Below are 14,287 nucleotides of genomic sequence, written 5' to 3' on the forward strand. Positions count from 1 at the left end.
TACTGGTACATCGTAAATAGAGGGCACTCAATAGTCAAGTCTAATGATATATATATATATATATATATATATATTCCAGGAGGTTAGTTGATTACTTTTATGTGTGAGAAAAGAATCATAAATCAGACTTAATAAAGAATGGTGAAATGTGAGGACTGTGTGTGTCCTAGAGACTTGAGGCACTCATGAGAAGGCTTGGTAATGGTGGATAGACATCAGTGGTTGTGGATGCAATTTAAAGTTGTTGTTGGAAGAATCCAATGAAGAGAGAGAAAGAGAGAGAGAGGGGGGTCAAATGATTTGGCCTTTGAGATTCTTGGTGACAATGTGCATGGAGTAATATTAACCATAAGTTTCCCCTTAATTAGTTGTCATGATGTTTGCTTATTATTGTTGTTTTTATATGAAGCAATCATCTATAGCTTAATATTTTAGTAATTAACTATTAAGTAATCTATTGTGTGACATAATTTTTGACAAGTGGGTGGTAGGGTAGCTAATTAGATGCAACAAGGTCTATTAAAGAAATGGAATAACATCTCATTCCCACATGGCCTTTAATTGTGGAATATCATGTGCTTCTTTTGCTACAAATCAAGGAACTATAATTTTCCTGTGTGTGTTTGTGTATATATATATATATAATGACCTTTTATTTTTTTTTCTTTTTATAATTAATACATTAATATAATTAGTTGTCATGTGCTAAATCATATAAAGAAGGAGTGGGAGCGAATTCGAGAGCGACGTAATTAAGTCATAAAGAGTGAGAATTTGAACAAGAGCACACGCGGAGCGTGAAAGAAGGAACGCGCTTAGAGTATTAGAACGACACCTGTTAAGAAGAATTGTGTGACTTAGGTCATTTGCACATCCATAAGGTCTTATGCTCTTCAAATGAAAAAAAAAAATAAGAATTCCTTTATTAGAAGAATCATTATTACACAAAATTAATCTAATTCCTGTACTTACTAATACAAATTATATGACTTAACACCCATCTGAGAGAGAAGAAAGAGAGTATAATATATTGTGTATATATATATATAACATGTCTTTCAAGGAAACTTTTATGACATACGTATTTGTATCTGATACATTGTGACTGACACACATCCTTGTATCAGTTTAAAAATTTCCACTAACATTTTTTATGTATCCCTACTGTGGCAGTGATTAGTTGTCAGTCTCCCTTGTGTAGCAAGGTTGGAGAAAAAATTCCCAAGCTTCAATCCATAGGGCCATGCCTTAATGGCATTAATGTCACTCCAATTTGAACAAACACCATGCTGATCAGCCTTTGAACTATTTACACTCTCATTCAAGCACCATTTTCCGGGCACCAATCCGTCCGGGAGGCGGTTTAGGATACCCTGGTCAAGCTTTTCTAGCACTGGATCACTTTCTTCAAATGGTCCTGCAAAAACTGCCCCACTTGCTACCATTTGGTCATAGTGTGAACTGTTTAGCACTTGGGGTCTCTGGTTTGTAGGGCTCGTGTCCCAAATGATGTACCTTAAGTCATTGTCCATTGTGGTGTTTTGGAACTCAGGTGAGTTGCAGATGACTGTGTGGAAATATGATTCAAGAGGATATGCCACATTGCTGAAGTACATTAGTAATTTTCTGGGGAGGTTGTCCCATCCATTTACACAAAACTCCATAAAGGCTCTGCTTAAAATCAACCAAGGTGAACCTGCTCAATAGAAACAAAATGACAGTGATTGTGACAAAAACTCTTGATTTCCCAAAATTTCTGAATTATATCTAGGTGTTTTCCCTATGTAATGTTCACAAGTATTTGCAACACTTCCAAAAGTATTTGGATGTTGAGTCATTACAATATTTGATTCTATCATGATCAATCATTTGTGTGTGTGTGTGTGTATGGTCATTACTTGGTGCAATAGTAGAAGTTTCAGATCTGAAACCAGTCACTCCATGGAAAAAGTGTTGGATGTTAAGTTTGTCTTCAGTCTTCTCCTACTACTTCTCATAGGCTATAGACTATGAGTTTCTGCCTATCGGATTAAGTCCCTTTTTTTGGGGTCAGTTAATTACTCACACACATTTCACAAATTGGTTTACTACAAGGTTCGAACCCTTCAACTCCCCTTTGAGGGAGGAGAGGTTCAGATTAAGTCCCTTGATTCCAAACTAACCTCCAAAAATCTTAAACGCGTCTGGATTTTCTCTAGTCTCTGTAGCATAGAAAATTGGAGTATTCTTCTCTTCATACAGATTGGGATCTACAGCAATTTGGTTAATTTTTTGCCCCCTGCACCAAAAAAATTTCGGATGTTGATTAATGCGAGAGAGAAAAAAATATGAATACGAAAATGGAAAATTTAAGGTGCCTGTTAATGTTGTCATTTGCAAATTAACATGCAGGGAAGTTGGACTCACCATCTTTAAGCCTCACCTGTGTGAGTTCTAGCTCTTGGCAACAAACCTGCTGTCAATTTGTCATTGTAGAATGACGAAAAACGCTCATTGATTAATCACTTTGTTTGAGCAGCTAATTAATGTTTTAATGGGAAGACCTTAGGTTCATTTACATGGGCAAATTGTCTCAATCAAGTCCTTAACAGGCACCTTAAACTTTCTCATTAGAGGACCAAAACAAGTGAAACAAGATAAATTGGAAGCATCAATAGTGGCTTGTCTTACTCCTTCCAGAAACTGTTGCTTGTGTAATGCACAAAATTGATATCCCTTGGCAAGAAAGTGAAAGCATGAAGGATATCTGCATAAAAGTTGAAATAATGTTTACAGCATGATCAGCACTGACATTAATGCTCTGTTTGGTTGGCAAGAAAAATGGAGGAAAAGTTATGTAAGTGGGAATGTTGTAACTATTTCAAGGATAGGTAGCTGCTGCAAGGTTTCCTGAGTTCCTACATTAACTTGGTCTTACCAGTCAAACATATCAATAAATGGGAAATTACAAAATAGAGAGATTAAGATCTCAAAACAATCTATTCTATTCAAGATCATATAGTGTCATCAATAAGATCCAGATGAGATTTCACCAATTCAAGTCATTAGAAGGAAACTAATGCATTCTCAACCATCAATAACATATGTTGCCACAAAAAGTTTGAACATGGAAGTGTGTGACTGTGTGAAAAGAGGTAGCATTTTTACCATCCTGAGTCATAAGTGGATAATCAGAAGCCCTTAATGTGATGAACCAGTCCCAATCTGCACCAATCTTGAGAAGCAATGCGGCGGCGTGAAGCGTGGCAGCAAGAGCCGAGGATCCCATCTCATTAAAGGCATAACTTCTGCCCATAACATTAACATTCCGGTAAGCTTGGAAAATCCTCTGGGATTGAACTGAAAGAGCTAATTCTCTCCTCTCATACTTGGATGAACTAGCATCAAGTTTCAAAAGGTACTGGTTTCTCGGGTGATACACTGCTCTTAGCAGCCTCAATATCTTCCTACTCTCTCCTCCAGAACCATAAATCCAATAAGCGAAAACAGGGGGATAATCAACCCCTTTTGAGAGATCTCTCATTGAATTCGGAAACTCATCACTTGTGTAATAATAATACTCATCACTGAGATATGGCCGCGATAACAATCCCAACAAAACTAAACTCATTACGAAAACTAGAACCCTAAATAGGTGATAGCCAGAAATGTATGAAAACATCTTGGATACCGTCATTTGGATAGATAGCTCGTTTGTGTCAATTGTGAATCCAAATATGAAATATGAATCTTTACCACAAAACTAGCATGAAAGTCACTCTCAAATATGAAACAAGTATATAAACAATCTGCATAAATAGAACAGTTAAGTACTAAAACAACAAATATACCAAATTAGCTGTTCAGAAACTAAAGAGCACATAACTGCTCATGATTCTTTATTGCAGTGAGTCAGTGAACCATGAAACAAAAGGTGAGAAGGGGACATTTGTAGTGGTTAGGATGGTAAATCACCAAACTAATATGGAGGAAAATCTTAAGTTGGAAGCAATCAACAAGAAGAAAAAATTGAGTTTTCAAAGATAAAAAAACAGAGAGTCCGTTCACAACAAGTAAGAGAAATTGTCAATGTTTGATGGCCACACCAGAAAGAGACCTTAGAGAGAGATGGAGAAATTTGTGTATAATTGTACATCATGAAATGTCCTTTCTCTACTTAATTAGCTTCTCTCTCTCTCTTTTCTTTATTTTGCCGCGTGCCCATTGGCGGGGCTTACTTGAATTGTAACCTTTTTTTTTTTTTTTTTTTCTTATTATATAGGGGAGTACATGCATGCATGTATTTATGTATGTTATTTTTTATTTTATTTTAATAAGTCCACATGACTCACGTCCAAATTAATTATACACAATTATACAATGTGGGGTCATCATCTTGAATGTGTATTTTGTTTTTGTTAGCCCAGTCATTGATGGTCATATGCACCCGCTCATATGCGACTTTGATTCCATGTAGTGGTCAAAAATTGTATATTGCTTTCTTCTTGTGTCTGCCTTAACAAGTTCTCCAACAGTCTCTAGTTATGGAGATGTAACCCTAAAGAAAGGAAATGGAAACTTGTTTTATATATTTATACAAGTGAATACAGATTTACCCTATCACTCACACAATAAAAATAAATCAATCTTTTTTTACTAAGCTTCGCTCTGATTGTATTAGTGAGTGATGTGATGGTATTATCAACTGATCACGTAATGACACGAAATAAAATACTTTTACTTATGTGATGGCACAATTAATTGATGACACGGATAACAGAGTAGTTAAGGTATATGAAAATATTTCTCACGTGATGAAAACCACCACCCCCTTTCACATAAATTTAAATTCATAACTGTCGAATTCAGTCACTAAATCACTACTCATAACTTAATATTATATTTTTCAATATTTTCCTTCATTAATCAATCAAACACAATATTAGACAAAAATTATTATATCATTTCTTTTCTTTTCTCTCATAATTAATAAGTTCAGTCACTAAATCACTACTCATAACTTAATATTATATTTTTCAATATTTTCCTTCATTAATCAATCAAACACAATACTAGACAAACATTATTATATCATTTCTTTTTTTTTTTTTTCTCTCGTGATTAATATTATCATTTTTTCTTTTCTTCCGTCCTACTATACCAAACACAACCTTAGAATCAAGTTTGAGCAGTTAAGGTCGCTCACCAATTGTCATGATGTAAAGTGTTAGAAAACACTATCGATATATCCAAAATAAGCAGATCACTATATATATATATATATATATATATATAACGTGGCATGTCATTGAAAATGAAACCAATTAGTCACATTCAATTGTGTCCAAAGGAAATGAACATAACCATGATTACAAACATCTTATAAAAACATTATGTGTGGACACGCGTCACACGCGGGCGGGCGGGACCACATGGGGGTGTGTGCGCGTGCGCGTGCGAGAGAGAGAGATTCAAACACCCCTTGGTATCTCATGGGGGGTGGCAAATTTGATCTATTCGTATAACTGTAAGGGTTGGTAAAATACAAAGTTATACAAGGTTGCAAGTTGACAAATAATTAATGATTCTTTTATCCTCCACCCAAACCCAACCCCCTTCTGACCAAAAAAATAAAGGAGAATAAAAAAAAAAAAATTTGACTTCACCTGAAAAACATGGTAAATATTATTAATACAGACAACATTTTGAATTGACCGCAAAAGCTGAAAATCAATCAAAGTGACGAAAGCATACAAAAAGAATGGCTGAAAATTGGTCATAAGCTCAATTTAGTTCTCCACATTTCTCCAAGGACCTTCTTTGGTGCTGGATCATCTGGTCCTTTGTCCCTTTGCCCTGATGTGAAATACAAGAATCCATTCCAAAACCCAACTAGAGTAGTCTTCACACGATAAGGAAGTTTTCCGATCACCAACCATTTCTGTAAATCATTAATAAAGTATAGGCACGGGTCATAATTATATATATATATATATATATATATAACGGACAGTTGTTGCCACTTAGTTCCACAGAAGTGAATAGAATAGAAGGAACTTGAAAACTTGAATGCAATTTCAAGGCATAATATTGAGAACACTCAATGACAAAATGTCAAACAAATATCGAGAATCTTAGTTTCATCATTCATGAACTGGCTTTAGCAGCATGGACTACTCTGGTCAAGATGCAGGCTTATTTTTATTTTATTTTTTTCAAAGCAAATATTCCTTTGTAAAGATACATCATATAAAGCGAGTGTAAGAGAAAACAACGGAAATAAATGCTCTGGTCAAGATGCAGTCTTGCACAAATAGTTATAGGAAACACACAGAAAACCAAACTCAGAAGGCTAATTACCACTCAAGGAATTGATCAATAAGATTGTGTTAACACAGCTGCTATGACTCCAAACAAGACGCACCACACGAATAACTTTAATTCTGTAAGAACAACAGACGTGTGGTCAATAAGACAAGATCTCTCTCTACCACAATGTAGCTTGCAACCTAACACTTTTTTGAGGGAGAGGATGTCTGTTCTAACCACCCAACCAAGCGCATAGATGACCACTTGCACTCGTTAAGTTCACCGCAAAGGCAAAGACATAAAAGACAAACTTCATTTTGAAACAACCATGAAAACTCAAGTATTCTATTATAACGAATCCAAAGAAAACCTTTTCCTGTTCTGATAGCTAAAAATATAGCGTCTTCAGGAAAACAGATGATTTAGTGCAAAGATCTGTGCAAGCATGTGTGCTGTGGGGGTGGGTGGGTAGTAGTTTTTAATTCTTTATTGTTTCTAATTTTTTGTGGGGGCACTAAGGGATTAGTAGATGAAGATGGCCAACTCCAAAGAAGGCTTGCAGCAGGGTCTAGGTCATGATGTCTAACAGGCTTTAACACTTGAATCAATTCCATTTTCTTTTTTTTTTAAGTAAAATCAATTTCATTTTCAGTCAAAGATATGTTCGACTGGCCCATTTGGCATAAAATATCTGAATATTTTTGAGGATGGAGTAGCAGATTTCAGCACATTTTATTGAACTTGCAACTGCGGTTCCATTCAGGAATACACATCAGGGGGTGTAAATTAAACAATTTTCGCACTGTCAAGATTGATGGCTTTCCAATAATTCTCTAACTGTAACCGCAGGCACATGATATGTCAACATCAACCATTATGTGTGTTCACTCTTTCCAGAAATCGTTTAACAATCAGAGGAGAGAACTGAAATCAAGAAACATCAAACCTTTTTATTTCCCCTTTTCTTCTCTTTTATATATTAACTTATATCTTTTTTGTGAGTGGGTGGGGAGTAGGTAGCATCAAATCTCTCTTACCTGTGTGAATAAAAGTTTAAACAGGGAAGCTTGAGAGTTTGCACATAGCAGAATTAGGAAATTTATGAAGCCATGTAATAAGCAAACTACTTTATTTCAATGGCTTGAATAACAACTAAGCAAAGGCAGATGAAAGGAATAAGGTAGCAGCAAGCTCAATAATTGAAGCAAAAGATCCAACACTAATAATATGCTAGCATTATCTCTGAATGTGTGTGTGTGCGTGCAAGTGCAAGTGCAAATGCAAATGCAAGTACTTAATAATTGCAAATCTTAGAAGGTTCAGATGATAAAAGAGGAATACCCGTGTATCTAAATTAAACTGGAAAACTTCTCCAATCAGTGTCATCTTTTTGGTTACGGGGTGCTTGTCTGTCGTGCCTCCAACTATAATAATTGAATTGTTAACAAGTGCCCAAGCAAACTCTATATGGGAATCGGGCTTTGGCATAGGAGTCAACACTTTCCACTTCATCTCATCATCTAACATGTAAACATCAGCATATACAACCTGTAACATTCCAGAATTTGAAATCATAATGAAGGCCAAAACGAAGTTTGATATAACAATTTCTTTCTTCTCTGGGATTTGGCGGTACAACCCAGAACATATATGCAAATATATATTATAAGCTCAACTCGAAGATGCTGAGGAAGCTTAAAACAAAAGGAAAAAAGGAGAAAAAGAAAAAAGGACACACTTGAGCACCGTTTTCAATAGAAGAAGCTAGGTACTACCAAGTGTTGTCTCTTAATCTAAGAGGTTCAAAGAAAGATTTATCTATTACTCTTTGTATAATGTGTGTGCGCTGCTCACATCATGGCAAGCCAAGGAAAAACTGCACTCTCTTTCAGGGGTATACATATTTATCGAATTGATAAAGCCGTATCACCCCATCAACTGTCAATCTTTTATGCAAAATGGTAATCAGATTACCTCATTCCTACGAGAGCACTTGAAAATAGGCGATCCAGGCTTGGCCATAAAATCACCCTCTTGACCACCAATAACGTACAATCGATCATCAACCGTAACACAGGCCCTACATGAAGAGTAACACAGATGAGAATAATAACAATATGATTGCAGGATCAACACAATATGAACAAAAATTTTAAATACCTATTTCAAATTTTCCGTCATTTTGCTTGTTTCATATAATCTACACAAGTTAACTACTACATTCCTACATATTAGAATTTGCAATTATACAATTAAATCACTAGAGAATGATATTTATTGCGATGGAAAGTAGCTTTAACAAGTCTGGCAATTTTAATGAAGATCCATGTGGTATAGCTTCTATATGGATTACTATATAAACGCCATATCAATATACAGAATTCCAGGCAGTACAGAAAATTTAACCTTGAAAAGAGGAGAGAGAGAGAGAGAGAGAGAGAGAGAGAGAGATCCCATCACTACAAACAACCCAGTTGCATGGACAAGGGAAAAAAAAACACAAATAGGTGAACAATTGCCACGGATACTGAAGAAAACATCAAGTATTTATGTTTGTTTCTCTTAAGTTGTAAAACATCAATAGCATGCCTATGAGAACTGAAATAAAGACAAAACGACGTCAAAAATAAAATAAAATTCCACTGACTGACAAAATATAATGAAGGTAGAAATGTAGGCTTAGAAAAGCATCAGGAATAGTTGAATTTATGTCTCCTCAAATTGACAATTAAGTCAAAGAGACAAAATTATTAGAGAAAGATTAAACAGCCTTGTAAATTTGATAATTATATTCCAAAATTATCATTTTCAGAAAACCCCTTTTTGTAGGAGGGATGGAAAGGTGGATCAAAGGCACAGAAGTATAGAACGAGGGATGGAAGAGGCACCACAATGAAAAAGCAAGGGGTTCTTCCACCTTTTTGTTAGGTTAAGTAAGGTAAGGTAATGAAAGGGGTGATACCTTCCATTGCCAGATAGGAGGAAAGGGAAGAGCAAGTTTTGAATATTATTTTACTACCATACCTCTCAACATATAAAGTAATATGTATGTGATATGGTAGATTTTAGTAAATGAGGGGGATAACGTCATTTCCATTTTGGACAAGAAGTATCCTTCTCTCCCCTCTTTCCCTTCTTCTAATTTTGGAGAGAAAAATTAGCGGCCCTTGAGTGATGCCTTACCCATCCTCTTATCGTTTTCCCTCTTCCTACCCCTCTCCCCTCTACCAAACAACGGAAATATTATCCATACTTTCTATCTTCCCTCCTAATCATTAAGTTGGTATATTAGAATTTCTGCAAGTGCCCATAATATATAGTCTATGTTACATGAACTCAGGTACGTGTATCAGGTATGGGTATGTGTACATGCTTTGGATGTGTCCAATCCCAAACAAAAGGACACATATACACTGCAAAATTAAAGAATAAAATAATGTTTTTATGTAATATAGTGACTAGAAAAGACATTTCACTCATTTGAAGTAATAATATAATAAAAAGAAATTATTTGATAGATTTTTTAGGTGCATATCTAACCAAAAGTGTCGGAAACATATCCCATAACCATGTCCGAATAATGTGTCGGTCACGGGTACTTCACCTACTTTGGAGAGTCCATGAAACATAGTATATAGTTACCAGAAGAAGATAGAGCCAACAAACCTATGAGGTCCACCTCGAGGTATCGGTATTTCTACTCGCCACTCCTTTTCTAGAGCTTTGCCATCCTTTACTGCTAGACTCCAATGCTCCAATCCAGGTGTATGTCGATTCTCTTTACTGCCACCCATCACATGTAGTCTACCTCTCCAAAGTTGGGTTGCTGGTGCATACCTGAAATCATCAAGTTAATACATTCCATCCAAGTAGTAACTAAACAAATTTACAACCACAAAATAACTCGGACAATATTTATTGAAGCCACTAATTTACAACATTAGAGCCAAATTATGCAACCAGATATCACCAGTAGAGATGATAATTGTTTTTACAGCTGGCTTTATGATTCCTATGACATTTGCTGTCAAGAAAATTCTGACACGATTTTTTCTAAAATTCCTAGAAATTTCTAACTACAAGCCTTTTAACCTTTCTTCTGCCTACCAAAGCACAAAACCTTCCTAAATAACAATATAAATAAAAAAAATATAAAAATATATATATAAAAAAAATCTTATTTTAAATAGGTTACTAAATGTAAAAATAATACTTATATCTCTGCTGAGTTCATAATTTTATCTATTCCACTCCTTTTTCCCATTCTTTAGGTAGGCCAAAGTGCCTAACATGAATCATCATCGATCATATATTATAAAGCAAGAAATATACCAATCACTTGCTTTGCAGCAGGAACTAAAAAAATCCAGCTAAGAGGTACGTGTTAGAATCCTAATACTTAGGTGAAGAATCTAATATTTTTTTCTAGTTAAAGCAAGTACAAGATATTTAACGAACCACCATAAATCAGAAAAAGAAATACAAACGCCAGTACCACAAGTGAATGTTTAAGTCTAATGATATGGTAATAGATAATAAATCATCTAAAATGATAAGCAGATGAAAAAGGACAAAAACATCAAACAATCGAATATCATAGTATTGATATTTAGCACATTTATATTCATCCTATGGCACACACCTAGGTACTGGCAAAGGGGGCATGTCCCTCCATTCCTTTGTCTCGGTATCTAGCACAAATGTATGTGCTGTAGGCCCTCTACATTGAGGCCCATATTGTCCAGTGACTACATAGATGTATCTCCCATCCGTTACCATTCCGAGATGTGAATGTGCCATTTCTTTCGGCATATCAAACCTTCCTCCCCATGTATTGTCCGTAAAATTGTAGATATCAACATGAGAATGCACCTATTTAAAGAAGAAATGAAAAACAAACAGAAACATTAAGACCTGGAAATTCTCAAAAAAGTAGTGAAAATGCAAATGCATACATAAATATATCTATGTATAATATGTTTCTGCAAGTGGTAGGTTTCATTGTTGGTGCCAGTCTAGTGAAGGAAAAAAAGGCTAGATCAGATAAACAGCCAGTCAGAACTAAAAATCTAATGTAGCATATTTGTGACAGGCTGAACTCATTAACCAGTCTATGTTATCAAACCCAAGCAGTTTAAGATTTAACTGTATTGATGTATAAAATAAAACAAAACAAAATCAGTCATACAGGCAAGTGGAGATGGGAGATGAAGAAGGTGTTTAAGCACCTTAAAAGACTCAAACCCAGGGATGTAATACCACTGCCACTACGCTTATCAAGCTAAGCTAGCTGCAAGCCTGCATTTGGAGTTGCCAACCTCAACTAGGGATAACATTTCTAGCAATTTTACATTATCAAGTCTTCATGACATGTTATTGTTTCAATTCCAAGGCATTCAAATCTTCATGACAGAGACAGTAACATGAACATCATAAAGCTAGTAAATGACTATTGCTCTCTCTATATATACACTTTATATATCCTTGTGTGAGTTATCGTGTTTGTGTGTGCTTATTTAATACAGTTAACTGATAAATTTGGTTCATATTGGAACAAAAGAAATAGTGCCAAGAAAAAGGAAAAATAAGAAAACTTGAAACAAGGTTCAAGAACATTAAAAACCCATAACACAAAATTTGAGACAAAAACATAAATGGCAATGATATCTAGCCCTGGACGAGATTTTTCATGACACAAATACTCTGGAGATGTTCAAGATTCTCACATAATCAATAGTCCCATATCCAGCAAAGACAAAGAGGAGATTCTTGATCTGTATAGCTGCCCCATCAAGTCGTGGCACAGGTGCCGATGCCATCTTCTCCCATTTTAATTCAGGGCCAGGCAAATCAGCAAAAGTCGCTGATAAAGCCCTCCCAGCTGCAGGGTGCTTGCCATTTTTATCAGCAACTACCTGTCATAAAGGGGATCGGTCATTACTCTTCATAACGAGCAATGCCATTTGCATTGCATTGTAGTGTACAGAATTTATTATTATTATTTTTTGATAAGTAGTGTACAGAATTTATTATTATTATTATTATTTGGTGGCATATGGAATGATTTTATTCAGCATTTTTAAAATACCCATAAAATAAATCATTTCAATTTTTTCTGAGACTACAATCTCAATCTTACCTGGGATACATGAAAAATATTCAATTTTTTACTAAATTAGTAACTTAGATTAGAAAGATCGCATACCCAAAGAGCAAGAAAATCCAGAATAATAAAAAATGGTTTCCTTTCACACAGTTTTCAAAGTGACATACCAAAGACAAATCAAATCAAAGAGAAAAAGAAAATGCCTGTTTCAGTAAACTAATTAAAATTGAAATTCAAAGTAGATTAAAGCATGCGTGATGTAAATTGAATGAAAAAACCACTCTCACCTTATCGGTACTATTTCGAAGATTTGGTACAATCAATGTCTCGGGTTTCTGGGGAGTCCAATTGGATGAGAAGTCTAGATAGACAGAGGAAGAGGAAGAAGAGGATGCCCACAGCAGATCTGCGATTAGACCAGCTCCCAGAAGCCCTACGCATATCAAAACAAACTTCTTAGTCTTGTGCTTCCCGGTTGCTGCTCTCCCCATCTCATCGAATCCCTAGAGAGAGAGGAGAGTGTGTTTGTGCGCCTGCGAGTGTGAAGAATTGCAATTTCCAACACGGTGACGGTGAGTGAAAAGATGGAGAAGAAGCAAAACTTGGGTTTCGGCGAATAGTAGTCGATCTCTTCACTCGGCGAGCGAGATCCTACGTATAAAAGTTAAAACGTCCATAATAAATAAATAAATAAATGTCCATAAAAAGAAAAAGGAAAATAATAATAATTTGCCAAAATAAAATTGCACGTTCATTTTTCACATTGCAATTCAACCCTCGAATTTTCTTATATTGGGTTAATTACAATGACACCCTTCGAGATTTGTTATATTAACAATCATATATAACTTAGTTGTTTTTTTGAATAAAGACACCCCTAGATTTGATAAAATTAACAAAGACACTCCAATGATCTTACATATGGTGAATTGACATTATTATCCCTTGACACATTCAATTACCAATTTATCCAATACAATTCTTTTTTATTAACCAAAATACCATACAAATAAATCAAACCAACAACCACCACACCCACCACCACCATTTCACAGCCCTGCCATAGCCGCCACCACCATGGTGCTCGAAATAAAACTATCAAATATCACAAAATAGAAAGTGCAAAGATCAACTCCTATTTTGTATTTTGTGATATTTGATATTTGATTACATATTTGATCAACTATCATAAGCCACCACCATTGTGCTGTTCTTTTTCTGTTGGACTTGGTTTTATATATATATATATATATATGATAGTGCCGATGTAATAGTGTATGTATATGGGCAAATTTGACTTTTCATGAGTTATGATATTTTATCATAAAAATGAATTAAATATTGAACGACAATCTCGTCTTTTCAAACGTTTTAAGGGCTTATTTAGATCAAAATTCTCACATGGGGTGTCTTTGTCAAAAAAACGACTAAATTGTATATAAATGTCAATATGACAAATCTCAGGAGGTGTCGTCGTAGTTAAAACTAGAATTGCCATACTGAAATTAGTGGTATTTGTAAAATAAAAGGTTTTTTTTCTTCATTTTGTGGCTAGTGGGTGATTATTCAATTTATTGTTACTCAATTTGAACCTCAGCTTAACTTTTCATAAAATGCAATAAACTTTGAACAAGGGTCGGATATTAATTATCACCATGAGGTGGTGAGACTCGTTGCTTGTAGGTATCAATCGCAGTAATGGATTATCTCATCAAGCCGAAATACGCCAATACAGGAGAGGCTTTTAATTCTTCAAGAGAATAGAGAAAACTGATTTTCGAGTAATTTCACTCTACAAGCACCTCCCATTCATATCCAACAATTAAAAAAAATAAAAATCTGTCATATCATCCTTGGACCTCATCTATCATTCAATCGCAAATAAATGTGCAG

General features: G+C 35.1%; 2 protein-coding genes across 2 annotated transcripts; both read right to left on the reverse strand.

Moving 5' to 3' along the window:
* Window positions 1–898: 898 nt before the first annotated feature.
* LOC132286675 (beta-glucuronosyltransferase GlcAT14A-like) lies at window positions 899–4,133 on the reverse strand. Its single transcript, XM_059789034.1, has 4 exons — window positions 3,148–4,133; window positions 2,671–2,746; window positions 2,163–2,278; window positions 899–1,696 (listed from the first exon to the last, which is right to left on the reverse strand). Exons 1-4 carry the CDS (start codon window positions 3,674–3,676, stop codon window positions 1,152–1,154), a joined length of 1,266 nt encoding a protein of 421 aa, XP_059645017.1. The 5' UTR covers window positions 3,677–4,133; the 3' UTR covers window positions 899–1,151.
* A 1,314-nt stretch (window positions 4,134–5,447) lies between these two features.
* Window positions 5,448–13,043, reverse strand: LOC132286674 (kelch repeat-containing protein At3g27220-like). The gene is made up of 7 exons (XM_059789033.1): window positions 12,682–13,043; window positions 12,015–12,203; window positions 10,931–11,160; window positions 9,955–10,125; window positions 8,263–8,368; window positions 7,630–7,836; window positions 5,448–5,920 (listed from the first exon to the last, which is right to left on the reverse strand). The coding sequence occupies exons 1-7, from the start codon at window positions 12,883–12,885 to the stop codon at window positions 5,756–5,758; spliced, it is 1,272 nt and encodes a 423-aa protein (XP_059645016.1). The 5' UTR covers window positions 12,886–13,043; the 3' UTR covers window positions 5,448–5,755.
* Window positions 13,044–14,287: the final 1,244 nt, after the last annotated feature.

Source organism: Cornus florida, unplaced genomic scaffold (genome assembly GCF_030987335.1).
Source record: "Cornus florida cultivar Cherokee Brave unplaced genomic scaffold, ASM3098733v1 CherokeeBrave_3.0.0_Hap2_Chr11, whole genome shotgun sequence".
Lineage (NCBI taxonomy): Eukaryota > Viridiplantae > Streptophyta > Magnoliopsida > Cornales > Cornaceae > Cornus > Cornus florida.

What these genes read in the sequence shown, in the direction of transcription:
- LOC132286675 (XM_059789034.1), bottom strand. Translation starts at nt 3,676, where the DNA reads ATGACGGTATCCAAGATGTTTTCATACATTTCTGGCTATCACCTATTT. An exon ending in AGCAACAGTTTCTGGAAGGA is followed by an intron (nt 2,279 to 2,670) that starts GTAAGACAAGCC and finishes TTTTTGGTGCAG; the next exon opens with GGGGCAAAAAATTAACCAAA. An exon ending in CGCGTTTAAGATTTTTGGAG is followed by an intron (nt 1,697 to 2,162) that starts GTTAGTTTGGAA and finishes TCTATTGAGCAG; the next exon opens with GTTCACCTTGGTTGATTTTA.
- LOC132286674 (XM_059789033.1), bottom strand. Translation starts at nt 12,885, where the DNA reads ATGGGGAGAGCAGCAACCGGGAAGCACAAGACTAAGAAGTTTGTTTTG. An exon ending in AGTGCTCTCGTAGGAATGAG is followed by an intron (nt 7,837 to 8,262) that starts GTAATCTGATTA and finishes GGAATGTTACAG; the next exon opens with GTTGTATATGCTGATGTTTA. An exon ending in AGTTTAATTTAGATACACGG is followed by an intron (nt 5,921 to 7,629) that starts GTATTCCTCTTT and finishes AATGATTTACAG; the next exon opens with AAATGGTTGGTGATCGGAAA.